This window comes from Drosophila santomea, chromosome 3R (assembly GCF_016746245.2).
Source record: "Drosophila santomea strain STO CAGO 1482 chromosome 3R, Prin_Dsan_1.1, whole genome shotgun sequence".
Taxonomy (NCBI): Eukaryota; Metazoa; Arthropoda; class Insecta; order Diptera; family Drosophilidae; genus Drosophila; species Drosophila santomea.
Window position 1 is genome coordinate 14,933,497 of NC_053019.2, and position 27,723 is coordinate 14,961,219.

At 42.6% G+C, this 27,723-nt stretch overlaps 1 protein-coding gene across 1 annotated transcript; it reads right to left on the reverse strand.

The window, feature by feature from the left end:
* Positions 1-4,331: 4,331 nt before the first annotated feature.
* Positions 4,332-27,129, reverse strand: LOC120453271 (TSC22 domain family protein 1). The gene is made up of 5 exons (XM_039637898.1): positions 26,743-27,129; positions 20,936-21,357; positions 13,536-13,648; positions 7,578-7,812; positions 4,332-6,211 (listed from the first exon to the last, which is right to left on the reverse strand). The coding sequence occupies exons 2-5, from the start codon at positions 21,155-21,157 to the stop codon at positions 4,865-4,867; spliced, it is 1,917 nt and encodes a 638-aa protein (XP_039493832.1). The 5' UTR covers positions 21,158-21,357; positions 26,743-27,129; the 3' UTR covers positions 4,332-4,864.
* Between the last annotated feature and the right edge of the window lie 594 nt (positions 27,130-27,723).

Consider the following 27,723-nt stretch of genomic DNA (forward strand, 5'->3'; position numbering starts at 1 on the left):
CGGTCAGATAGATAAGCAATAAGACCTTTGTGTCACACAACAGTTGGAGTGTTTAGCAAACAAAATGTAGGACAATACTACTTATTTTCATTTCATTACCAAGAAAATGCCATCAATGAATTGGTATTGTTCGATAAACGCTTAGCAATTCGCCACTTTATGCTATGAGCAAGTATTTTCACCTGAAGTATTTAGAGTGTTGTTTTAACGTTGTTTTTTTCCCCACTGCTCAACACTGACCCATATCGTAAAAACATTTCCATTGCTAAACACTAGCTTTAACCAGTATTAAAGCAAACTTTATCTAGGTAAGCCCACCGCAAGCTTTGCGAAGAAAATCTTAAGTTCTTGAATTAAATATGCCTTGTGCTGATACTGTCAACTTTCAACTACTTCGAACAGTGTTGAATAGCGCCATGTAGAGGGTGGGAACAAGTGGGCTCTTAGATCGAGCGATTATGTTAACGGCTGCATGTCCTCGACTTGTCTTCGACATGTCTTGTAAGCTCCCAAACACCTCTATACCACATTAATTTTAAATGCCTTACAAGCTCCCCCAGAAAGAGTTGGGAATGGGTGTGCGTGAGAGAGAGAGATAGACAGTGAAAGAGTGAGAGAGAGGTAGATGAACATGTGCCGAACGCTCTGGTGGTACAGTTGACACACATTCAACGTAATTCGGCCATAGGCTTTTGTCTCGGGAGTCGTTACGTCCTCGAAAACTTTTCCAACTGCCAAAAGTTGACTAGCAAATGAGGAAAAAAGCATTGCCTCAGCAGCTGGCAGAATAGTGCCACGCCCACAGCTGGAGTTCGCAGCTGAGGTAGCTTGTATCTATTATTTAATTAAAACTATTCTGGGTGAGCGTGTGTTGGGGGCTAAATAATTTAATTGGGCCATGTGTGAAAATTTGTAATGAATGACAAAACGCTCTCCGGCACAACTGGCAGTATAACTTTCCGAGCTTGCTGGCGAAAGGTGAGGGGCTACGGGGATAAAACTAAGAGAACACTGCAACTTTTGATTAACACAGACTAGAGTTGAGGTTTCCAGGAGACCGAGCTAATTCCAGTTCTAGTAGCATATTGTTTAGAAAGACAAATAAAACAATTTGAAAACATTTTTAATTTTTGCATTAATTTAACTTTCCGCCTCCAACTTTTTATACTTTTAAACTAATGATGGCCCTTTTTAAATTGCCTGTAATTATCATGTTAAAATTGTTTTCTAAATGTATCTAAAAGTTTCTGTATGCTAATGCACAGTACTGAACCTATGCCAGGCAATTTATGTTTGTTGGCTAGGTCAGTTTCGTTATACTTTTGAAGGTGAGCTTGGCGCAATTCTAATTAAATTGCTTCAAATCAGCTGAGTATAATTCAGCTATTTAGGTCCATTGTGTGGGCATATCATTTGAGATGTACACACACGTGTGCGGACACAACAATAGTTTCGAATAAAGCTTGAAATAAAATTAACATTATTTTAGATTCGGCGACAAACTATCTTCCTCTGCTCATAAATAGCTCAAATGTGCTCGTTAAACGATCAATTACTGCGGACTTTTAGTTTTTATCAACAGCTTGCAGCTCTCAAGAAGTGCGGCTCCTTTCCCTTTCCCTTTGCTGCCAAAGTGCATCTCTCAGCCCTGAGAAAATAATTAAGTTGTTTTCTTAAGGCTGGCATACGTATATGTATGTATGCACTTACATATATCCTTGGCAGGACCCACGACCACACTGGCTCCAGCTATCGCTCCTCATTTCCGCCACTGCAAGTGACTGTTAATTACCCCACGAGCTTTATGCAAAACCCCAAGTAAAAGAAAGTGCTGTGCAAACTTTCTATGAAAGCGAGTCCTGTAGGAGTGTGCATCCTCCACACACATCCTGCCACCCAACACTCGCACTCCTTTGAGGAGTTGCCACTCAAGTGCGCACTGCGCAAGCCAATTTAAATTTTAAAATAAGCACATTAACTGCATGCACAAGCGCTAAAACAAACTCAGCCTTACAGCTCCTCGTACTTCCTCACTTTCCCCCTTTTTTCTCCACGGAACTCACGCGTGCATATTTAATTTGTTGCAGATTCACGCGTCCTATTAACACGAGGCTGTCTTATTCGGTGAAAAGGGTTTGCGGTAGAGAAAGTATTCAGGACACTCAGGAAAATCATAATCTTTAAAAACTGAAAGCTATCAAATAGTACCATATCTATTATCGAATATTAACACCCCAGTCAGCTTAGGGAAAATAAAACGCCATTTTTTATAATTCATAATTTGATTGGTTTTTCGATTTTCTTTTTCTTTCTTTTATATATTATCAATATCTGCTTATAGAAAAAGGTGTAACTAATTGTTTAATCTGTTTTACAAAAAATGTATAAACTAACTAGTTGCTGGGGGCATAATTAATTGCTAATCATTTTGTTAATTTAATTGATATTTATATTGATGTTTAAGTTTTTTCCACTTCTGTTTACTTCGATTAACTGCCATTAAACATTATAAATTCGATTAAATCGCTCCTTTTAGTTATTTCACTTGCATTTGCATTTAAATGAAAATAATCTCCACATAGTCTAAAATCCAAGCTGTAGAAAAAGATTTGGTATACGAAAGATCATCAAGTAGAGTCATTGGCCTGATATGCTGTCCAAAATTTATTAGTAAATTAACAAGAAAACAATTATTTACATTCCTACAGTAATTTGGTTTGCTGCCTAACTTAGATTTTTATGGAATTTTTTAAACATTTTATAATTATTGTTTACTTGCTTGAAAGAGCTACAGCAACATTTTCATTTTGACATCCGTATGTACAATTTGCGATGGAGGAAAATTTCTTATCGAGTTTGGTTTGCTTGGAAGGTTTACGTTTAGGATAAAAGTTAGTCGTCTTTAATATAGTGTTTGTACTGATATTGATAGTATTAGAAACCAGGTGTGCTATATTACAAAAATACGATCGTTGATATGTAAAATTCAAATGAAAATAGTTTAGAAATGGAGTTTAATGGAAACCATTTGGAAAGGGGAGAAATATTGAATTTAATAATATACTACTTTGTATAAAATGATAGCCTGCTAACCATACATACATCTAGTTAATTTTAGGATTAGTCCTTGTAAGCTGCTGTTCGTTTATTTTTTGTCACTCGCTCGATGATTGTGCTACTGCATTTTAAATGTCTGGGTCTTTTCACACCGTTTCTGTATACATATATACGCCTTATATTGTTTATAGAGACCACGATTCACGATTTTGATAGGCTGTTTTCGAAAAATCACAACGACTTGAACTTGATCTAAAGCAATTATTGCATATCATATGGCTGATGGCTGAAGAAGTTAATCTAGGCTAAGTTTTAATCCATTTAAGTTGCTACTCGTGGGAGGGGAGGTCTAGGGATCGGCCCTTATCAATATAAGCATATCTCCTCCTGGATTTGTTCAATTCTATGCTATGTGTACTCTACGTACGAATATGTATGTATAGACTACGGTTTATAGGATACATTGCATTGTGCTCATATAAGAAAATTTAACATTTCGCTTCCGCTGACACATCGCTGGGGCAAAAGGGGAAAGGGGGCAAGGGGGCATGATGGGTTGGGGGACTATAGGGATATATGGATATTTTTACCGATTACGTGGGCAGGGGGAGGCAGTGCTCCCCTTCTGCTATTTACAACTTTGTTACAACCTAGGAAGTGTTCTCTATGTCGCGGGGATTCATTGACAAGGGCACCCGCTAAAATGGTTCACTCGATATACCTAATGGGTGTTTTATCTGATTTTCGTTTGCGCTTCTTGCATGGATTCCTTACCAAGTTACAGTTTACAAAGCTTTACCAACTAGGATTTAGTTTATACAGTACATTATTGTTTCGGTAATAAGTAAAATATGTTGTTCTTTTATATGTAAACAGTCTTTTTAGAGCCTTTGGTTGTCGTTAATCAAAGGACGCGGTTAAATGCAATACATACTGCCATTCATGCTTAACAAAATCCAACAAAGTTACTATTAAATCAACAGTACAATTTGCACACATACTATTTGTAAAAAGTAGAGCGCTGCATGAGATAGAAATAATTTTTTTTTTACTGTACTGCTAACAGAGCCATGAAAGCGGTTAACATTACAGTTTCTCTGAAAAGTATGCAGCCAAAAAAACTGTTTTCCAATTTATTTCGGCGCCGAAAAGTATACTGTAAATTACAAAATATTTGGGAAAGGCACGTTTTTTATGAAACGGCCCGTTAAAAACCCATAATATTAGAAACTGAAAATTTAAAAATTCGAAAAAAATAAAAATCCATTTCATTGATTCCATTTTGTGTTTTTTAATATTTTGGTATATTTTTGTTGACCTTCAGTGCAACTATTTTTTGTAGGAGCTCCTCTCTTTATATACTTCACTTAAAAACTAAAATAACAAACAAAACTAAAGTTAAACTTAAAAGTAACATTATGGACATATCTATCATATAACTAGATTATAAATTTGTTTTGCAGGTGTCAATAAAGTTTAGTATTATAATGTAGAATTTGGCAATCACATTGGAAAAACACTTAGGACCTATAAGTTCTTTGCTTTGCGACAAGTTCTTGCTTTTGAAACAGAGCGAAAACTTGGTGCTATGGCAATCATCTCCGATAATCCTATCGAGAAACTTTGGGCTCTCTGCTTCGAGTTTAGTACATATAAGTTAAATAACTATTGCTTTGACGATGTACACGCAGGACAGTTTTGATATTTAGTATGCTTAGATCAAGAGATATGACTAACTGTACAAGGGTTTGCTATCAAACCCCTATTTACAAAGACATTTCATAGGATATACTTTATTTCAGTTTATCTACGCTGGTGAGAGACTGGCAGTATTGTTGTTTTCCAATTGGGATGTGACGGTGGAGCAGGCGCTGCTGTTGTTGTTTGGACTGGTGGCACTGCTATTGCTGCTGTTTCCCGAGGTCTTGGCGATAGCTCCTCCACTGGTGCCCTTGCCACGGGTGTTACGGTTCCAACTGAAGTTCAGGGCTGAACTAAGTTTGCTCGGTTTCGGTTGGCTTAGCACTTGTGGCTCGGCCACGTCATAGTCCTGCCGCCCAATCGAGCTGGCTGGGGTATGGTGACTGTATCCCGAATCGCTGCCAAAACTGGAGTCCCCATAGGGATGCCTATAGTCGGCGGCAGTGGGTAGTAGGGTGGAGGCATAGGGCCGGGCGCCACCAGCACTTTCGTAGTAATAGTTGGCATTGTACATGGGCTCCGCGTAGCAGTAGGATGGCTCCTGGGCCATTGGTGCGGCGTGGATGCGGTGGTGCTGGTGCTGATGTGGTGCCAATCGACGATCCAATACCCTCGGCTGAGTTCTCGCCCTCATCGTGGCGGCCATCAGGCCACTGGCCACACTCGATGGATACTGCTGGCTGGCATGGGGGTAGCGGATGCGTTCCCTGTAAATCGTGGATAGCGGGGGAACTGGGGCCTTGCTGAGTTGCGAGTTAATCCGATTCCGGCGCTCCACTTCGTGCTCCAAAGTGTTATAGAATTGCGGTGCTGTGGAGCGAGCCACGTAGCCCAGGGACATCAGATTGCTGCGGTTGTCGTACAGAGGCGCCAGGTCAGCGATATCCGCCGTGGAGGTGCTGTTGTTGAGATCCTGATCCTGAGTGCTGCGACTTTGTCGCGTGCGGGCTGTGCGGCGATTGCTCGATCCCGATGCCAACTCGTGATTGTGATTGTTATTGCTAGCAGAGGATGCCGTCGCGGTGGAGGTGTCCTGCCCCGTCGAGGAACCACTGCTCAGCACACTGTGACGCTCCTGCACACCCTGTGGCAGATTCGCGGATGCAGCCGCTGCTCCAGTTGCTCCCGCTCCGCCCGCTGCTCCTGGGCCACTGCTGCTGCTGCCCGCCGCCCTCTCGTGATAGGGCGTGGCACCGGCTGCCGCTGGCAGATTGGTTTCCTTCTGGAAACTACACTCGCCAGGCAGGGATAGTTCGTCCTCGGCGAAGTCATCATCCGAATGGAGTGGCGGCTCCGATTCACCATCGGAATCAACGCGTCCCGGTCCCAGTTCCTCGTAGACATTGTCATTGGAGCGATAGGGATCGGGTCCAGGTGAGGAGCTGACCAAAAACGGTGGCGAACGCGTCATGGGATAGCCGCTGGGGTAGTGAATACTCTTTCCTTGGAGCAGCTGTAAGAGAAGAAGGGAAAATAAATTAGATACATGTTGTAAAAGAAAAGAGAATTTAAAAGGGGTGTGGGAAAGCGGTTGGCGTTACTTTTACTTTCTTGGCTGCACTGCGAAAAATATTCCCATTGCTGGCAATCATAAATTTGTATTAAAAGCAATTCTTTCCTGCACTTTCTGAAAACCAAGCAATTGTCTTTGCAAGCTTAGTAAACAAACCAAAGGGGAATGTTTAAAATGAATGCTGAACTCGTCATTATGGCATTTTTGTGCTCCGTGTGGCATTGCAACCCTCTTGCGGAAAGAAGAAGGTTGTTCTTGGTAAGCCGCTTTACTGCCACGTACCCTCGGGCAGGACTTTGAAATGTGACAGGACAAGGCGGCAGGAAGGAAAAGGGGCAAGTAGGCAAGTACGAAGGGAAGGCAACCGAGCAGCATAAGCAGTTGTTGAAACAGAACAAAGCTGACAAAGGCAGAAAAAAGAAGTTTAAAATGCCACGAGAAAATGAATAATAAATGCTTTAGGAAAAAACGAGAAGCAAAAGCGACCCATTTAATGTATGGAGAGTAAAAGTTAAAGGGTTTTTTCTTAACACCAATTGAAGTTTAAAAACTGGGTCAAATACTCTAACTAATTGATTCGAGATATGCATCTAAGGTGAGAGAATGGTTTAAATGAAAGGTGTAAACTAATTGACTTGAAAATAAACTTAAGCCTCCAGTTCACATGAAGACCTCTATAAGAGCTGTTTATCAGTCAATAAAATAAACACACACTTCAGTCAGGCAAAATACACGATATAGAGGGATGTGTCCCTCGAAAAGCGCAAAACTCGAACATAAAATATGAAAAAATGGAACAAAGCCGAGGGTGAGCGCGCCATAAAGAAAACACGTTTTGGGTCAGAAAAAGCCTTCGAGGCGTCAGAGTCGTAAAATATTTAGGCACACAAAGGAGCTGAAATTAAGCTGGCTGAGGGGCTGAGGGGCTGAGGGGTTGAGAGTAGGGGCCGCACAGGATACGCCATACTCTCACATATCCTATGAATATGTCCGCCGTTTGTGAGTTGTGCCATGTCAAGTTCAAGTGTAAATTGAGGCGTACAATGGGCATAAAGGAGCAATGGGCATAAATGAATAATATGCAGAAAGGGATATCCTCGGCGAGAAGGAAATGTGGTTTCGTCTTACAATTGAATTGCATGTGACAGGATCAAGAACAGAGCAGTAACCTGAACGCGAGACAATGACTGCGCAATGTTTTGACAGCGATTGCCGTAATGTTTGTCAGTTGATGCTGATGAGCGAGGGTGGGAACTCCAGAAAGGATATGTACTTCATAATGGATAATGGGCCCAGAGATACTAACCTCGGAGTGATGCTGCTGATAGTGATGATGGTGCGCCAGCTGCTGGTGATGGTGATGCCGATGCATCACCAGGGGTCTATGGTGGCCCAAGTGCGCATCGGGATCCTCGTACATCCCGTGATGATGATGGTGGTGCGCCGATCCCAAAGTGCCGCCGCCCAGGGGCATGGCTCCATTGAGGGGGCCGCGGTTGGGCGTCTTGCAGGGCAGCAGATTCTGCACCTTCCGCTTGTTTCTGCAAGAGAAGGAAAAAAGAAAGCGATTAATAAGTGCTTCTACGATGGCTAAAGAAGACGGATGATGATGATGATGATGATGTTGCTCGGCTTTAGCAAACATTTAGCGTTGCTTTCGGTTCGCCACCCCTCTCCCTGCTAATAGAGCCATAAGTTCTTGGCCCGAGCCAAAGATAAATCGATTTGTAATGACCAACAGGGTGTAGAGCGGGCTTGATAAATGTCAGGTAAACAAGTCAGAGGCCGGGCTATTGCCTCCTTGCGAAATTGCCCGAAAACAATTTGATTAATAAAGAATGCCAAAGCAGCACAAAACACTCACAGCCAAAAATTCAATTTAAATGAGCACAAAGCGTCGGGCTTGTCAGAATGATGATGAGCCCGAGAAGCTGGCGGGGATTCCCCAGGAGCGACAACCGCGTGCCATGCAAATAATGAACATAATTAAGTGTTGCCCCTGGCAAAGGACACAGAGAGCCTTGAGGAGACGAAGTTCGGTGGAACGTCTCCTGCCGACGCGTCGTGCAGCCATAAGCATAATGAAAAATGTGAAATTAAATTGACGCCACGTAACTGGGGAAGGATGAGCCCCAAACATCCTTGTAATGTCTTGTAGGTAAACATGTTGCGATGTCAGAACGGAAGTCGCTCGTAAAAACCCTCAGCCAACACAAACACAAACACAGACGCACACGTGAAAACTGATTGTGGGAAGACATTAAAAATGCCTGCCTACTTTCAGGATATTTCCCGAGGCCAACGAAGGGGCATATACGAATTTTCGTTTACCTATGATTTAATAAACTACATTTCTGTAGAGCTTAAAACTTTTAAATTGAATTTTAAGGCTGGAGCTCATAAGTGTATTGAATGTAATAATTTGGAATAGCTGGCTTAGGTAACTCGTATTGATAAGATTAAAATTGAAGCTTTTAAGGTCTTTGAAGATTACATGTTTGAGCTGACTAACAAACTCTATTTGGCAGTGGATAATTTTCCAGATTCCCTGCAGGATATAATAGACAGCACACACACGCGCGCCTCTCACATTTCATGTTAGCCAGCTGAAGAGCAGCTTGTTGACTTTTGGGCGAGAGTAAGACAAGGAGGAGATGTCTTGGAATGAAGATGGGAGGTTGGGGATGGAGCTGCTTGCCAGTTGTCTGCCTGCTGGAATATTCTTAAAAGTAAATTAAATAATGTGGCTTGCCACAAGCCAAGGCACTCCGCACACGACTTTTGTCCCCGTGCCTCTTGATTTCATTTCATTTCACTTACGAGGCGTAAAAACGAAATCAAGGATGAATGCGAGTGGTGGAGGGAGGAGCAGCAGGCCCTGTTGACTTAACCCTTTGAGAGGCTTGTTTGATTTCTAAGCGTTATGGCCAACTGGCCATAAAGAGACGCCTTGCAACTCGGGGCCATCCCCCAGAGTGTCGTACAATTTGGCAAGAAAGTAAACCATTTGTATGCTCGATATATGCAGAAAGGGGTTGAAGTGAGGCTTAAGCCAAATGCGAAATGCGGATGCGAAATACCTTTGGGGGGCAACAGCAGACACGGGTTTCTCCTTTGGCATAAGCAATTTACAATAAAAAGTAGCCGGCAACCGAAGGGGGAAATGGGCAACAATGTTATTGTGTGCGTGTGAGGGAGTTACTGCCTGGCAAGAAGTGAATCTTTTATTTATGAACTCTGAACTAAAGTTCCAGACTCACACTCACACTTGCGTCTGTTGGGGGTTGCAAATACTAAAGCTCGGCACGTAAAAAAGCAAAACTACAAAGGGCACGAAACCGAATCGAAATAGGCAAAAGAATAAGGAGCAGTACAGCAAATATTCCCAAGGTATTCCAAAAGGGCGGAGATGGTTGCCAGAAGCTGGCGTGTTTATACTTTGATATGGAAATTGCTGGAAAAGAGATTGAAACAAGGGAAACAGAAACTCAAAACTGCAAAGGTGGAAAGAAAATTAAGCAGCATGTTGGCACAAGAATTGGAAGTTTAATGTGCCTGTTGAAAAATCAAGAAAATGCACTTCCCAAACTAAAATAAAATCTTTAAGAGTTTCTAGGCACACACTTTCGCTTCTGTTTGCAGGTCAGCTATTTCCTGCATTTTTGGGCGACCGCAGTTAATGAATACATTTTCCCAGGCAATAATTTCGTTTGAACTGCAGTCAAAGTAAATGCTATTTGACTGCTTACTCCGGCCACAAAACCAGCACCGCCACTTTGGTGGTCTGCTCCGCCCCCTTGCCATTGCCCCCCCTTTCGAAAGCCCCATCGGAATGACCATTGCATAATTTCACTGCAGTCGGCCGGCCAGCCAGTCAGCCAGTCAGCCAGCCAACAGACAAACTGACCGCAGAGACAAAACCGCAGGGCAAGACCCGACTAGGCATCAAATTACCGAGGGCAGGAAGAGAGGAAGGAGGTAGGAGGAAGGAAGGAGGAACAGCTGTTGACGGCGTGAGTCACACAGTAACTTGGCAACTCTGGAAGACACGGGTTGCATTTGATTAAATGGGAAATCGTCAAGGCAACCGTGTTGAGCCACGCTTCTGGCCGTAATCAGCTGAAATTATGTTTGTTATTGCATACTTGATAACAACGTCCATACACCGCAGTCAACTAGGGAGTGAGAAAAAGAGTCCGCCTTGAGAAAAAGTTAATTTTACTTATTTACCAGTCAACAATGTTTATGCTGCCAACGCTTTTACTTCTCATGGTTCTCGGCGTTGCCCTGCTCATTTAATATGAACGAACATTCTGCCGAGGCCTTGACTTTGTTGCGGCCTTAAATTTGCAAATTATTTCCCAGCATATTTCCTAGGTGGGGGAAAACTGTTTGCTTACAAATTAAGCATATACATTTATTGAATTATTATTAACTGAGGACAATGTTAACAATTTTAATAACAAGGGCTTCAGTTTTTTTTTCAAAGAGCATCATTTTTTGTCGCTTGCCGCCACACGCACACGTGTTGCATATGGTTTTTGGTATGTATATACATACATATATATGAGTGGCACTCGAATCTCGTGTAATTAATAAAGTTCCAGTATGCAAACATTTGCATCAAAGTGTGTGGCAATCGGAGAGTGCTGAAAACACTCTGGCGGTTTATTAAAATAATTAAGGTAATTACCAGCGGAAGTGTAGCGGGGTTGCGCAAAAAAAATAAGGGACAAAATAATAAATGCAATTTATGGTTTGAATTTTATACGATAATCGGTTGGGTGCAATCTGTTCGGGGCATTTTAATTAATTATTTATAAAGAATTTAAGCGCAATACAGCGGGTGGACAAAAAAAAAACGGGAATCCGGAATTCCATGAAGCAAAGCCATCGACTTTTTCTTACAGTGACACCATGATTATTTGATTTGCTACGAAGCTCGAATAAATAAAATTAGTTGCTATTTTATTTATGGCTTTTCATAGTTGTGTGTTTATTTTCCAAGCTTTTCCTTTTTCTCTGCTGCCCGCGTGTAGGACACGCATACACATAAAAGCAAAAATAATGTGCCACATCATAAATGCCACAAAAATGGCACGAACACAGACACACTCCCACACACACACAGATGCAGACACAGTTTTCCGGGGGAGGTCAGTTAGACACTTAAAGCTGAAACACCCACACCCACAAACACACTCACACCGACACACACACACACACGCATGCATAGATAACTATGTAATAAAGATGCCCGTTTGTCCTGTGTTTTTTGCTGCCTTTGTTATGGCGAGGCATAACCTCAAAAATGATGAAGCACAACAACAGTCAGTGTTGTTTTTCCTCCTTCTCCGCCTCCTTTCACGCCTCCTTCCGAATTTCCCAACCATTTTCCACCCACTGTGCGTGCGTGCGGTCAGCAAACTTTAATGAATATGTATGAAAATCGCTTGTAGCCATAACTCCTCTGCTTTTCTCATGGATACCCATGAATATTGTCGAACAAGTTGCGCATTGTTGTTGAAAGGAAAATCGATTTTGGGACAGCCTTGGGCTTTTTTCGGAGCATATAACTTCAACACTTGTTGATGTTAATGAGCGGGGGGCATGAGCTTATCCCCCAGTATCGCCCAGAAATCCCACATCCTTAAGGACCTTCCGCTTTCCTCTTTAACCCTTTAAGGGCTGGGCAAAAAGTGTGGTGCAAAGCTTTGGCCTTGCCCATAGCCATTATCTAGCCGACTCGTTCTCGTTTCTACTCTGCTGTGCGTGCAAAAATCTTTTCCAGTTTTCCCAGCTTTCCCAGCTTTTCATGGCTCTGTTTCCACACTGCATTACATGCAAACAATGTCCAGGATTCGTTTCATTCGCCCCTTTTTCTGCAGCTCCTCTTTTGTGGTTTATTTCTGCAGCAGATTTCATTTCGTTTGCAATCCGACTGGGTTTTTTCGAGTGTTTTTTTTTCTTTTGGGGGGTTTTGCTTTGGTTTTTTTTTTGCGGAGACTGTAAAAGTAAATTGTTTTATATCTTTACTTGTGTGTTGTGCATGTGAGTTGGGTTTTTTTTTTACCACCACCAACTAAAAGTTGATTTGTGTGTGTGCCTGAGCCATTTCTCACGTGCTTTTTTCTTGCAGCTGCTGTAGCAACATTTATTTAAAATTTCAATTTAATTTAGTTTCGGTTTTAAGTGCACCCACACAGCCACACAACCAAACGCCCACACGCACACGTTTACATTGCCATGTAGGTCAGTGTGGCTCCGCTCAAAAGTAGACTACATTAATTTTCGTTTGGCAACGCGTTTTTTCGTTCTCTTTCCTTCATTGGCCCCGTCTCTTTCGCGCGCTAGCCCTGTTTCGACAGCTTTAGCAAATGGGTTTTTATTCCTCCGGTTTATTTTCTTCTATTTCCCACATTTTTCACATGTTTGCATACATTTTTTGATATAGTTTCATAATCTTTATGCATTGCTTGCATTTTTTATACGGCGTGAACATTTTTGCGGCTCAACACTTTTAGCTACCGCGATTTCACCTGCACTGTATTTTATTTGCCAGCGCTGCCTGGGAATTTATTATCCTCTGGCCTGACTGAGTTGATTAAGTTTTTCGGGTGGGGCTAAAATATGTTTATGCTTGTAATTTCTAGGATTGAATTTGGGGACTTTGTTTTTAAATCTGAATTGCTTGCACTTAAACGTGTTACGTGACTAACATTTTGGGAAAGCTTCGCCTCAAAGGAATACTGCAATACTAAAGGAAAGAAATTCCTACGAAGTGCAGCAACTCCGCCTCTTTATCGCATCTCAGCTATCTACCACTGGAAACTATATTTTTTCTTCTGCGGCTTGGAGCCACATAAATCATAAAGGCAAAAGAGCAACATGTTGCAGGCAATGGTTAACGCCTCCTTTAAAGCCTCAAAAGTCTGCAGCTTCCACTGCGGCAAAGGCAAAGAGAAAAACTGGTAAAAAGAATAGTTGCCAGAAGGGGACAAGCCGCTGTAATAGTCAAGACAAAGCCACACAACGCGTTCGCAGGGGAAAATCATCGAGTGTGGGCCAGGCCAAGTAATTGAGTCATTGCGGATATCTTTGTGCAGGACACCGAAAGAAATATGTAAAGGCAGTTATAATTCTCTACTTCAAATTCTTATCACATACAGATGGCTTGAAATTAGGAAATGAATAAAAGCTTTCTTCTATTGCTCATCGGACTAAATTCCCCCAACTATGACTACAATTTTTTAAGTGTACTTACTTCCAAACGAACAGCGACGAGATGAGCACAATCAAGACCAAGAGCAGCGAGAAGACGGCTATCATGGCCGATGTGGCCAACGACTGACTGCTGTACAGGCTGGCATCCAAGATCTGCAAAGAAATAGAGGGGAAAACGTTGGTCTTAGTAAAAGTAAGAGTAAAAGTTGAGTGTGAGTGTGAGTGTGAGTAAATCAACGCTCAGCTCAACTCAAACACAAAGCCATTTTGCATATAAACAAAGGCCCGAAACGCGCGGCCAAAAGAAAAGCCAAAGCCAAAGCCAAGCTGTTGGCAAGGAGGAAAATATTTTCGTAAATATGCCTAACGAAATGCAAACAAAAGCGCAGCGCACGCGACTTGTGCTGTTAACCTTTCGGTTACTTTGGCTTTTCCTCAAATTCAGACCGGCAATGTGGGCGTATTACCTTTTTCAACTATTTTCCTTTTTTGTTTCTTTTGACCAGGCGCAGGAAATTAAGGTCAGCTGGAGTAGGGATAAGGTGGGCAATTTGCCTTTGAATTTATGCTTGGGCATGCAAAAAAGTTGCTAAATAAATAATGAAGTCGGGAATAAATGAGGGAAATCAGTTGATACGGGAAGTGAATAAAGAAGTGGAAATGGCTTATCTATGGAAATAAAAAAGCCTAGGATGGGGAAAAAAGCAAATTGAATAAGAATGTTAGCAAACATCAAAACGTTTTAAATACGGAATATTTATCCAAATACATTTCCTAATCTTTCGACCTAAAACATTTGCCTATCGGGTCTCCGCCTTCGCCCGTCTCTGTCACTGTCAAAAAACGATAAGCCGAATGTGAAATATTTGCATTAAGTATTTTTATTTATTTCACATTTTATTTCATTTTTGTTGGGCGTTTGACCCGAGAGTCAGCAGAGACTGGAAAAGGCAAGGTGAAAAGACAAAAAGCGCGGAAGTGGGGAAAACTCCTCCACAAATGCACCTGTCGTTCGGGTTACAAGCACTCACACGGCATAAATCATTCAAAAACACGGAAAATATTTTTTGGCCATGAGACACCGGCTGTGCGAGCGAGAGGGAGTCAAAGAAAGCGAGAAAGAGAGCGACGCAGCTTCGCCAAACACAGGAATTGGGGTCAAACTTTGACAGCTGTGCAAATAATTTTGCCAGCGACTGTATGCATGCGTGTGTGTAAGTGTGTGTGTGTGTGTGTGTACTTAGGCGGCACTCTTTGTTTTCGAATGTAGGTTACTCTTTAATTCGTAATGCATTTTGTGCATTCACTAATTTATTAAAAGCATTTTTCCAACTTTCCGATTTTGATTTATTTGCCCACATCAAACACAAAAACCAACGCAAACACGACCACGAGTGGCACAGTTTGCGGCAAAATGCGGAAGCACTTGCCACTCATTCACTCACTCACTCACAAAGCGATTCAAACGCTTATCAGCTGGGCAGCAGTAATTAATCATGCGCTCGCAGCAAATATAAATATTATTCATATTTCATTGGGAGCAACAAATACGGACTCGGATTGAGAGCATAAACAAACAGCATTACAAGAGAGCATTTCCATCTAGCCCCAAGAGATAAGCCATTAAAATATTGAGGCCCAACCGCCGCCTTCTGCCACATGGCGAAATTGTTTAAATTATCGAATATGTTGAGAGGGTTGGAGTGAAGAGGGGAAAGGGGGATCCCCGAAAGCTGCTCGCATTTGGATCGCTTATCACTGCCGCCAAGCCGAACGCACACAAATAAAAATGAAGAAATTTGTATTTTGAAACCCATTCAGAGACAAATCGACTCCGCAGCGAGGCGAAAACCAAATACAAATAATAATAAATTAAACAATTATGTGCGGCATGTGTGTGCAGTGCAACGCCAAAAGCTGGAAATCTGGCAGGGGGCTGCTCAAATGCTCGTAATCAATTTGATTAATGAGACCTGACACGACTTTTTCCCTCAGTCTTTTCTCTTTGCCTTCGATCATTTCGATTCATTTGAATTTGGAGCATTGGAGCTTTGCTCGGATCTAATGAATTGCCAAGGGCGGTACGAGCTAATGGAAAAATACAGATTATTCTAAGGTATTTCAAAAAATATTGTTGCTCGCAATGTTACAAAGCCTTCGTGGGTACGCACATGCCCCGCTCGATACCCTACCACTTAGCCCTCTTTTTCTGCCACACTCCCAATCGAATTTATAGAAATCACACTTGCGCCACACAATATTCCTCTGTCGGTGCAAAGAAAATGAAACAATTTCCTTTTGTCTCGCCCTGGCAACATTTCCCGCTTTCATTTCGTACGCTTCACACATTTTCCACTCAACTTTGAACTGCATTGTGTGTGACTATGACTGTGACTGCGTGCGTTGATAATCGATAAATCTAAAATACATACATGTGTTACGAGGAGTTTACCTATTTGTACTGCCCATTTGCCCATTTTGGGGGCAAACAAACAAATGAGCGAGTGAGTGGAGTGGAGCTCGTTTCTGGAATCGCGAGGCGGGGGCAATGGCAATAACTGTATAGCTATATGCATTGCGACAGTTGTCGATTGCCACCGAAACGCTTCCAGCAGCTGCCTTACGGATTAACCCGAAGATAAAATGAAAATACAACAAATACAAAAAATACAAAAAACATAAAAAACACAAGCGGCAAGGTAAACAGAGTCGCATTATCGATAACAAGAGAAAGAAGTAGAGTTGCTCGCTGTTTGCCCAGATAAGCAGTGCCACCGGTATGATTGAAGGCTTTCCATCTAGGCCGTTTGTAATAACCACGCACCCCTCGCTCTCCCCCTCAAAAACACACACTGCCTGGCCCCTGGGCATTCCATAAATTAAATTAAATAAAGAAAAGCAGGAAAAAAGGAGTAGACATAGTAAGCAAAAGATAACGATAAGAGTTTGAACGATTTATGCCTAGGGAATACGGGGAAGGCCAAACAGTAGGCACCCGGAAAAATAGGTTATTTCAATACACATTCAAAATCAATTTCCTCAACTCATGTTGATAAGTTCTTCCAATTAATTATGTGCGCTCAAGTAACTTAAAAGTGAAATTTTAAAAGCCACAGCGAGCATTCTTTTCTTTCGGTGCATCCAGAACAACTTGGCCGATAAAATAATTAAGCCCTCCTTCAAGTTGCAGACAACAAAAGCCATTAGTCGGCGGGTTTCGGGTGGGGCGGAATATAAAATTATGGCTTAAAGTTTACACCCACCCGAAAAAATAATAATAATAAAAATAAAAAGCGGGAATAAGGCAAAGTGAGATTAACGCGGCCAAAGCTGCAAACCGTTGTTTACTTTTATGCGTGTGAGCATTTGTGGGCTGGTGTGTGTGTTTGTGTGTGCGGAAAATGTTTTTCCGGCCTTGTGGCAACTTTTTAATCGTGAAAAATCACCAGGCTCAAGGGCGGCAAACGGGAGGCAGCTGGCGGTAGGCGGCTTGAGTAGGCCATTAAGTGAAATGTTTGCCTTTGACCTAAATCTTTAAGTGTGCCCAAAGTGCATAAAAAAGCTCGAGCAACATTGTGGGCAGACCGTTTGGCAAGTCATCAAAATCAGTCGTCAAAATGAATTCTGCCACCCATAGCAATGCCATACCTGTACATACTCGTACTTACATACATACGTATTGCGTACCTATGGAAAAGTTCTCACCGCTCGTGAAACTTTAAAGTTAACAACTTTTCGCTCGCAAAGTCAACGACTAGCGCGTTTTCATTTTCGTGCCTGATGAGAAAAACACAAAAGTTTTCACCATCAAAACACGACAAAAGGAAAAGCCAGCAACAAGCACGTGCCACTTGCAGGATGAAAACTATTTTGCAACAGCAACAGCAACAGCAACAAAGGCCAGAACTTGGCTGCTTTGATAACATGGCAAAAGTTTTTCGAACATGCGATGCATGTGTGGATGGCGCCTTTGCGTTCTATTTCTTTTTTCCCCCTCCCCTCTCCTGTTTTTTTTTTTTTAGCACCCCCGCACCAACTTCGATTTCGTTGCACGTGCATATCGGGAATCGACCTGGTGGATATCCCCTCCTCTCCCCCGTTGGAGCTCCTTGAAACCCCCGGGGTTTTTGTAACCACTTGGCAGCGCAATTGTTTGGAAACAGCTCGTGATTGAGCCCCATTCCCATAAGATGTTCGGGGGGTGTAATGAGTTGCGAAACTTGTTGGGCCGCTGCGGCTGAGATGGCGCTAGATGGCGATAATGGATAATGGGGTAGTGGAAAAGTAGAAAAGTGCAACGGAAAATGGAAAAGGCAGTCGGGTTACTTGCAGCTCAACAAGAAGATGGGGGAGAAATCATCTGTATTACAAATTAAATGTAAACGTAAACTTGCTTAAGGCAGCTTCTTCAGGTTTAAAGGCCATACTCTGTGTTTTCTCTTGCCATATAAATATCGTACTTATTCGAGCAAAAGTTGCCTTCGTATTTTTTGAACAGGACATCTATCCGCACATGAAAATTCAATTTTTGTGCACACAAATATTTTTCATTCAGCTCCCTTTCTCTGCCTGATTTTTGCGACTGTCTGCAGCTGTGTCTGGCTACGTCAACTGTAAACAACATCAACACTAAACAGCAGCAGCAACAGCAACAACAACGGCCTTGTCATTCCATGCCAACACCACCCACTTGGCCACCCACTCACCACCCACTCGTCGGAAACCAAAGGCCAAAGCGCCCAAAAGCAGACTACAACAAAAGCCAAAGGCAACAGAATTTAGCTATATATAGACGAAGAAGTAGCTGAGGAATTCCGCATTCTCACGACATTTGATATCAATGTCATGCTATTTGCTACACACCAAGTCTGGATGTCCTTCGGCCCCCGAAATACCCTCCTTTGTCATCATCTTCAGCAGTTTCTCGTCTGCTTAAAGGCGAGGTTCAAATACATATACATGTTCATACATACATACATATGTATATTGCGAGGAGGAAGAAGGAAGCGAAAGCTGGAAAAAGGATTATTTGCTGCCACGCCCATTGGAGCAAATCAGAAGCTGCTTGTCAAGTATTTTTGCTCCTTAGCTCGCTCACACACCCGCACACCCACACACCCGCACACCCGCACACTCTTGGTGGAAATTTAATTTCGCATGTCTGGCGAGGATGCCACTTCCGCTTGCCTCTTAAAGGTTTTTCCTCGCCTCCTCGAATTTTTTTTCAAGCTTTTCTCCTCTCTCGCCTTTTTCCTTCGCTTTTCCTTCTGCCAGTTGACAATTACACACACATCCACACGCACACACACGCACACTCCCAAATTGGCACAATTCCCGATAAACTTATCAATTTGATGGGCGACAGAGCTTTCCGCCATTGAATTTTATTCGTCAACGCTAATCCATTAAATTGATTCGGTTGCTCAAATTGATTTTAAGCTGATTTCGTCGAGGTTTTAATGTGTTTACCTGCGATTTATGCGGAATTGCAAGTCGCCATTGATCTAAACGCTTATTACTCAAATACACCCAAATCCATAATAATATTCTGACTGAGTTTTGGATAGGATAGGATTTCCCAGATAGACGAGGGCCGTGAGATACACTTTCTGACATAAACTGCATGTTAGCATTAACATTTGATTTGTCAGCATAAATCAACGGCGACAGCCTCAAGTGCCCACACACAGAAAATGCGCCAAGATGACGGGGACCACACACAGATCCGGTTTATATGGATACATTTTTCCCCATTTTGGTTGCCTTTCGTTTTGGGTTATATTTATTTAAATTTATCATGTTGAGAACTAAGTGGAAAAGTGGAAAACACTTGGAGTTGAAAGATTTGGGGGTTGGAGTCGCATTTTTTTTCCACTTTTGGAGCACGTGAAATTTTATCAATGACCGCTGCGGTGTTGATATGTGGAATTTGATCTTTGTTTTACCAGAAGTTTACCCCCAGCCATCGTCATCATCATCATCGTCATCAGTGCCTAAACAAACACTTGCCCCAGATTAGACGAGTTCCGAGTTACAGTTTTTCCACATGGAAAATTATCTATCTGGCCGTTTTCCTGCTGAGGCCAAAAATTATATAGAAATATCTATTTTGTTTTTTGCCTTTTGTAACCGCTGACAACCTTTTAAAGTTGAGGGTTGATTTCGGGCCATATGTTGCCGACGACTGGCGGCCGAAAAATGCTTCTTGTTGTCCTTTTTGTGTGTGGCTGCCGTTTAACTTTTCATTGTTATTGTAATTTCCACTGTAACTGTTACTGTTATACTGTTACTGGGCTTCCGCAGTCCAAGGGGATGGCCAGCATCGTGGGCATCGTGGGCATCGTCCTTATTCGTCCTTATAATGATGGGGGCAGCAACAACACGCCAAGGCGCAACAGCTGTTGCTCCGGCAACTGGAGGCCAAAAGGACTTGAAACGAAAAGAAATTTGTTTCACTTTGCTTTAAAGTGATTCCTTGCGGTTCCTGCCGCCACCCGAATTGTGGGCTACGTGTGTTCGAGTGGGCGTGGCATGTTGGCAATTTTTCATCGAGTCCTTTTTTTTGCTTTCGGCTGGCAGACTTAAAGTTTAATGGCCTTAAAGAGGTCAACGAGTTTGGAATGCCATACACTAGTAGTATTTCATATAAATCTAATGCTTACATATGATTTGAAATAACACAAGCACTTCAGGGGCTTTAGTGACCAGCAAGAATAATACGTATAATAATTTGTAATACAGCAATTATCCTCTTAGCACACAAATCGAACAGATTTTCGATCAGGTGGCATTAAATTTGCTTCAATAAATCAAATCGCATCCTTCGCCGGGCATTTCGAGTGCCTACTCAACTGCTAACATTTATTTTCAGCTCTACCAGCTCATAATCAACTCCCCCGGCCACGCCCACTGCCACTACCCACCACTTGAGAAGCGACAAGAAGGCTTTTGTTATTGTAATATGCATACAGCACATAATTCAATAAGGCAACATACAATTCTGACACCTCTCACAAAAAGCCAAATCACTTGCAACTCGTTTCGGGAAGCGGAAAATCAGCAGGCAGGGGAAAATCTCAACAGCTGTGCCAAAATGCAGGCCTCATTATGGCACTGCGAAAGGGGGTTGGGTTTAGTTTGGGTTGCATAATCATCCACCCGTGGGGTCGGGTTGGAAAATCCCATTTGCAACGCCCTCAAAATTATAATCAGCCTAAGCTGCGCACTGGGGAAGAAACTGTCAACGGAGGTCAGGAATGAAAACTCTGAACTCTGCGGATTAGTACGCAGTATATACTGCGACTGTTTAGAGCTTTGAATAAGTAATGTTTTCGCTTCAACTAATTCAGATAGCAAGCAAACACTTGATAAGGTGTCTTTCATGTCCCGAGTTTGAGCTCTATTATGCTAATGATATATTTGATAGATTTTCCGACTTACCGGCATTGCCTGGCAGACATCGCTCTCCCATTGCTGCTGGGCCAGCTGCTCCTCGTTGCAGTCCTGTGGCACCACCGTGAACTCGGCCAGCGCCGGCGGCCTTGGGGGCGGTGGGATGAGGAACTGGGGCGGTGGGGCAAGGGGCGTGCCCGAGCAATCGTCGCAGTCGAACATGAAGAGCTCTGCTTGGGACAGTTCCATCATATCCAGCATTTTCCACATTGGGTACGTGTTCGGATTTCGGCTGGACGGGGTGGGGTGTGGTATAGGTGGTATACCTCCTCGATCGTCGGGGTTGCGGGGGATTAACTATATAGGGAGTTTCCCGGTTCGGTTGCGAGTCGCTTTGAAGTTTTTGGGTGCGTGTCAAATTCGCTGCCCGATCGCTGTCATCTGGACAGCCTTCATTGGCGGCCTTGTAGCTGAAAAGAGGAAAAGAGGGAGAAAAGGACTCTGGTTAGTTGAAAAGTACTCAGCATGTGGCCTTGTCTCCTCTTGTGTGCTAATTATCTCACACATGGATGTCCTGGCACGTAACAATTGCCGGGTTTTCTATCTTTAATTGGCCTTATCCTGCCCGTCTTCCCGCACACACGGCTGTAAGCCAATGCAAACTGAAGAATAAAATCAAATGCAGAAGGGCCTTCCACCCAACCACCCCCTGGCACCTCCAGCAACATCACCACCACCGCCACCACCCCCTTTGTGGCCAAATGTTAATTTTTATTGATTTTCCTAAATGCGTTTCCGTTTTTTGCTTTTGCTTTTTATTTTTATTTACTTTGCTCGCCAGCTCCGCTATATTTATCCCTTTGCACCCCGATTTCCGTCGACTCACTGGCAATTGTTTTACCCCAGGTTTTCCAGCGTGTGTGTTGCGAGTTTTCTATTTTCAATACTTCTATTATTATTATCCTTTCTTTTTTTGGCTGCGGTTGTTTTTTCTTCACACATATGCTGACAAAATAATTGAGAAAAAACGGTTGACTTGGTGAAACCTTTTTCGGCGTTAAGGTTTCGGGGTTCAATTGAGTTAGGACGGATGATTGATGGTCCTGCGTGGCAATCCGATATATTATGAGGCGCAGTAGGTAGATACCCATACAGTTACAGATACAGATACATGAGGGGATGGGGTTTTGATCGGAACTCCAACACTGGGCTGCTGTTTGTGGTACTTGTCTCGCAGCTCAGCTGCACTGACAGCCCAAGAATTCCCCATCTGTTGTGTGGGGTAGTCCAAGTCCAAGGTTGGCATTGTGATTCCGAATCCAATTCCAATTCCAATTCCGTATCCGAATCCCGAAGCCGACTCTGAATCTCGTTCTGAGGATGAGGCTGAGGCTGAATCTTATTCTCATTCCCATTCCCAACATATGTTGCCAGTTGGCTTCGTTTAATTAGCTGACAGTTCTGGAGAGGAACGGCGAAGAGAGTCTCGATTCGAGGCACTGCAGCCTGATAAGATCTCTACAAAAAATGTATATGTGTGTATACCACACAGTATCTGTACCTGTATCTGCTGGTGTATCTGTGTGTGTGTTGTCTTGCAATCAAATGTAAGCCGCTGTTGACATTGGAGATTAAAAGATATTAAAAACGAAGACGACAACGGCCCGAAGCGGCAGGAAACGAGAGGAGAACAGCGGAGGAGCTCTTGGATATAAACACAATGACAAACAGACAGTCCGACGGACACACAAAACATGTCAAAGATGAAATGTTGTAAAGAAAATTGAATTGAATTGAATTGAAGTCCAGCGCAGACCAAACTAATAAATAACAAAAGAAATCAGACGAAAATAAAAGTAAAATCCAAATAAAAACGGGAAAAGAAATCTCCAAAGACAAGATTGAATTTCAAGAAAATGTGCGCTGAGCAAACTTAAAGCTTTAGTTACGGCCGCTGCTAGGCTCTCTTGAAAATCGATTGAATTGTCTGGTCTGGGTGATTAACTTGAGCAGACAAAAACTTAAAAAAAAAAAAGAAAGAAAAAACACCAACGGCCGAGAATAATGAAATAAATCGTGTTGAAAAAGAGCCAGGTTAAGCAGAGGGAGTCCCGAGAAAACCCAAACGCAAGACAGACAGTCAACGAAATCGATTTGTTTTGAGATTAAGTCGACTGCTTGCATCCCATCCCATGCCATGCCATCCGTATCCCTATTCCAATCCCGATTCCTCTTCCCTTTCGGCCAAGAAACGGAACGGACTTAAGTGAAGCGTAAAACGGAAATGTTATGGACAGGCTCAAAAGGAAGCGTAATGGAAATCAAAGTCCTAACCCAATCAGGTGCAGGAGCTCGGGGGGCAATTAGCGTGGGCAACTCGTTTCGATAAGAACGAATGGGAATGGATCCCAAATCAGTGGCAGGGGCAAAAGCACTTTGATAATTGTCTTAAAGCCGGGCCCACTCGGATAATTGCCTTAAAGCTGGCCATACTTAGAGGACAGCTGTCTCTGGGATTGAATCGAATCGACTCGGGATAATGACTGCCCCGTTGATCATAACTCAAACACTTCAAGCCCAATTAAAGGGTTTTCCATTTCACCATTTCTCCCCCAAAAAGAAATGCAATTTCTCCCATCTTCTTCCTCCTTTCACTTTCCGCACTTTCAACTCGCAGTTGATTTATTCCGGGAGAACTTCTTCCAGTACTTGACAAAGACAATTGCGGTTCAAGTACAAGAACAGCTGGCTCGAACATATACACTTTCATAATTGAATTGTTTGATTGGGAAATTGTTAAAAAAGAAAGAGAGAATGGAAAAGTAAAATTAGATGGACACAGCCCAAAAGTCGGGCCTCATATCGGGGGTTGCTATATATGTACTTATATGGCAGTAGGCTGTATGGCTCAATTGCAATTGGGTTCGTGTCGGTCAGGTAAGGGAAACGCATTTATTAGCTGCCATGATAAATGTTCTCCGGCATTGGCGACAGGCCTTCGGATTCAAGGCAAAGGATCTCCGAAATCCGTAACTTCTATAGGGTGTGGGTATATGCGTATGTGTTTGTTTCCCTCACAACTTTTTTGACCGCCAGTCTATGTGTAATTTTAATTCGTTTTGGGTCGCACAGGGGAAATTGATATGGGTGCGTCGTCGTTGTCTGGGCCATGGAAAACCTGGCTCAGGTAAGAATTTGTATCTCCGTTTTCTCTGTCACACTCGTTCTCGTTCTACTTTTTTGTTGTGGCTCGCATATTGAGACATTATAGACATTATAGTTAGGGCACTGATATCGCAGCTCGCAGCGGGGGATTGTCGGACTCGTAAGTGGAACAAATGTGGCAGACAGTTGGAATTATCCTCGGGAATAATGGTTGCAAAATCTTTGAGGGCTTATGTGATTCAGATAAGTACTATCTAGCTGGCACTTGATACTCATAATTATTTCAAAAGTATTCCAAATTTAATTACTCTTTTTATCAGTGGACTATATAATTTCCTTTGATTTTAAACTACATTAAAGCCGGGTTTCCCTAGTTTTTCATCTTTAATCTGTGGGAATGCCTGGGGGCCTGGCTACACGCACAAATTACTGAGATCTGGTCCTCAGTTGTGATTTAGCCAACCTACGGCAACTTTTGACTTAGTTTACATATCATTTATTATTTGCGAGGGCCAGGGTCCCGAGCTGCCTTGTTTCCCACTAGGTGTGAGTGCTCTACTAACCAAACAGAACTTGCCACGCCCCCGAGGCGTTGGGCGAGAAAAAGGCGAGGGCAGGAAAAGTTTTAAATAAAGCAAAGATTGGAGGGCAATAGGAGAGGCAAGATGACGGCATGTCACATCAATGTCACTCAGCATTAAGGCTGAAAGAGAAGTGGGAGAGAGGGAAATTCATGTCCTGCGAGCACTGCGATAAAGTTCTTCTTTTTTTTGTTATTCGAGCTCGCCTTCTTTTTGCCAGTTCCTCTTCGGCCGCCGGGCAGCTGAGCGTGAAAAACAGCCTCCTGAATTTTCCCCTACGCTTTCCTCTGTTTTCCTCTGCGCTTTCCTCTGCTTGGATGGACTTTGCTGCCGCGATAAATTTACAAGCGTATAACAAATATTTTGCTTTGTGTTTACAATTTACAATTTCTTACTGCTTAATATTCGTGCGCCAATGTTTTGTTTCTGTCCTCCATATAGCGACTTATTTGCATAAGATACTTTCCGTTTGAGGTCTGAGTGGAGTTTACCTTGTAAGTAGCTTAGAAATTGCCATAAGTAGCCCTATTCAATGAACTTAGTTCTTTGATGCAGACTCGCCGCAGAAAGCAAATAAGATATTTTTAGCCACTGTGGTTCGCACTCAAATATTCATCACTGGTACAGCGAGTTAAAAACAACGCCTATACCTATACTTCGTTCTGTGCACTAGAGCAGAAGACACTTTTACTGAAATTTATGTTTCAGCTACGTTGGAAAGTCAGTTGGCTTATAAATTTCAGGGGGCACACGCTTGGCATACTAATTACTTTGCTGCCGAGGGATTTCATTCGAAAAAAGGCTAAACAGCAAGCGGAAATCCTGTGAAAAAGGGCCGACATGTGTACAACTCAATTCCGAATTAAAATTCAATTTGCCAAACAGGTAGAATGCTTCCCATTCACATGATTCACATGATTCACACGACTCAAACCGATTGAGATTCTGGATTCAGAGTTCAGAACCATTGTGACCGCAGTTGACCAAGCAGTTCACTTGTCCGGGGACTTTTCGACCTACCCACGCCACTGCAGATCGAGTTGTTATTATTATTTATATCCATGGCGGCCACGATTCCCGTTTAACAACTCATTTAAGACCAGATCTTATCGCGATCCTTCGTACATCTTCTTGTCCGACTTCCCCCACTCCCCAACGAAGCATAAATTTTATTTTGCGTGAATTTATGAGTTACGCCGTCGACAGGCGGGGGATACTTGGATACTTTCCTTATTTACCAATGGATTTACACGCCGCAGAATCGGGCATAATAATCAAATAATGAAATAATGAACTTCGACTGACTGCACTTGTTGCGCGCTTGCTAATAATTTAAACAAATTTACAGAATAGAACAACGGAGAACACAGCGCTCGAAAATGCAGGTAAACAAAGGTGTCGCCTCAACTAGTATTTGGTTATAATTAAAGGTCCCTCTCAGTCTTTTCTCCTCTTTATTTTCCCGGCTCTTTGGCGGCTGCTTCGCTTTGAAGAACGGAAGAAGCCGCAGCCCCAGCGAAAACCCAGAGATGATTTGTTTACATTCTCTTGGAGCCGCATGGGTCGCCACCAGAGTTCTGGGCACAACTTATGATAGCTGGCACGGCTATCTGCTGCTTCCACAAAACTCACTCATCACTCGGCTGTAATTTTATATGCATAAACATATCTGTTTGATAGACAACACATCGCACACTTTCGGGGAATTTTGTTTGGAATCGAATTGAATCGAATCGGATCGGATATAATCCTTCACTTGCTTATTTGAATAATGCCCCCAACTTCCTCCCATAAATCTCACTTTTTACGACCTCTTTTCTGTGCGTTTCAATTAGTCACCACACTCCACTGCGAAGATTAGAAAACCGAACTTTAAACATATTTAAATGTTGTAATTTCCGAATTTCCGAATCAAAGGGAAATTCCGTTGATCTTCATCTGCGCTAAGAAGATTGTCACTCGCCTACAGAAGCTCAGGGGCTCAACCCAAATCGCCAACTAATCCGCTGCGTAAAAGTTTTCAATTTCTCTGCGGCATATCCAGGTTTGATTTCCCATTTTCCATTTCCCATTTCCCATTTTCCAATTCCCATTTCACTGCCCACTTACCCGCTTTTCTGCTTTTATAGTCCAACGGATATTTGTCAAGTGGTTTGATAAACTGTTTCTGCTTGTCTTTTGCTAGCTAATCGAATCGGTTTCAAGCCAATTATTAATCCAATGTATTGCCTTGCGAATTTCGCTTTGATTTTTGACAAACTTTTGGAGTATCACTCAACACAGAATATTTGTGGTATTATATTTATTACAATTTGTTTGCACGGCGCGCGTATCGTTTGCTAGTAATTTGTGATTATTATATTCGCTGGTATTTATTTTCGTTTTCAGTAATCCACTAATGATTCACATATCTTGAAAAAAGTCTCGTATTCCGTTCAGAGTTTTCTTTTCGATTCTTGTGGCAACACGCGAGACGCTCACGTCCGTTTACTGCGACGTCGAGTCAAAAACTGAATTCCAAATTCGTTTCGAGTGACTGACGACGGCAGCTACGTCTGCAACATCTGCAGCGGCAGCAGCACGACAGCAACATCGACGTCGGTTGCCGAATCGAGAGAGTTCGGCGAAATGAACTCTCCCGAGAGAGGATGAACTCATGGGCACTCGGGCTCATTCTAATCGGCATTTTCGCACATTTTCGTTGCAGTTGCCATTCGCTGGCGCTGGAAAATTGTTCATGTTGCTGCCGACACCAATGAAAAACATAAATAAATGTACTTTAAGTATTGCTTACCTATTTTTTTATTTAATTTCCTTTGCTCAGCTCGGTTATTTCAACTCAAGGAATTTGTTTACCTTGCACCTAAACTCAGCTGTCGTTGAACTCGTGCTTTTGCCAAAAGATACACTAATCCCACAGTTAAGCAGCCATCATGAAGAATATTTTTAATTTCTTATTAATTCTTATTAAATGCAGGTGTTACACAAAAGAACATTCAAGTGTCATGGACACACTTGTTTGTTATTGCTATTTGTTCTCGTTCTATTTATGTATCTAGCAAGCCCATTAAGGTGTTTTATGGAAAGTTT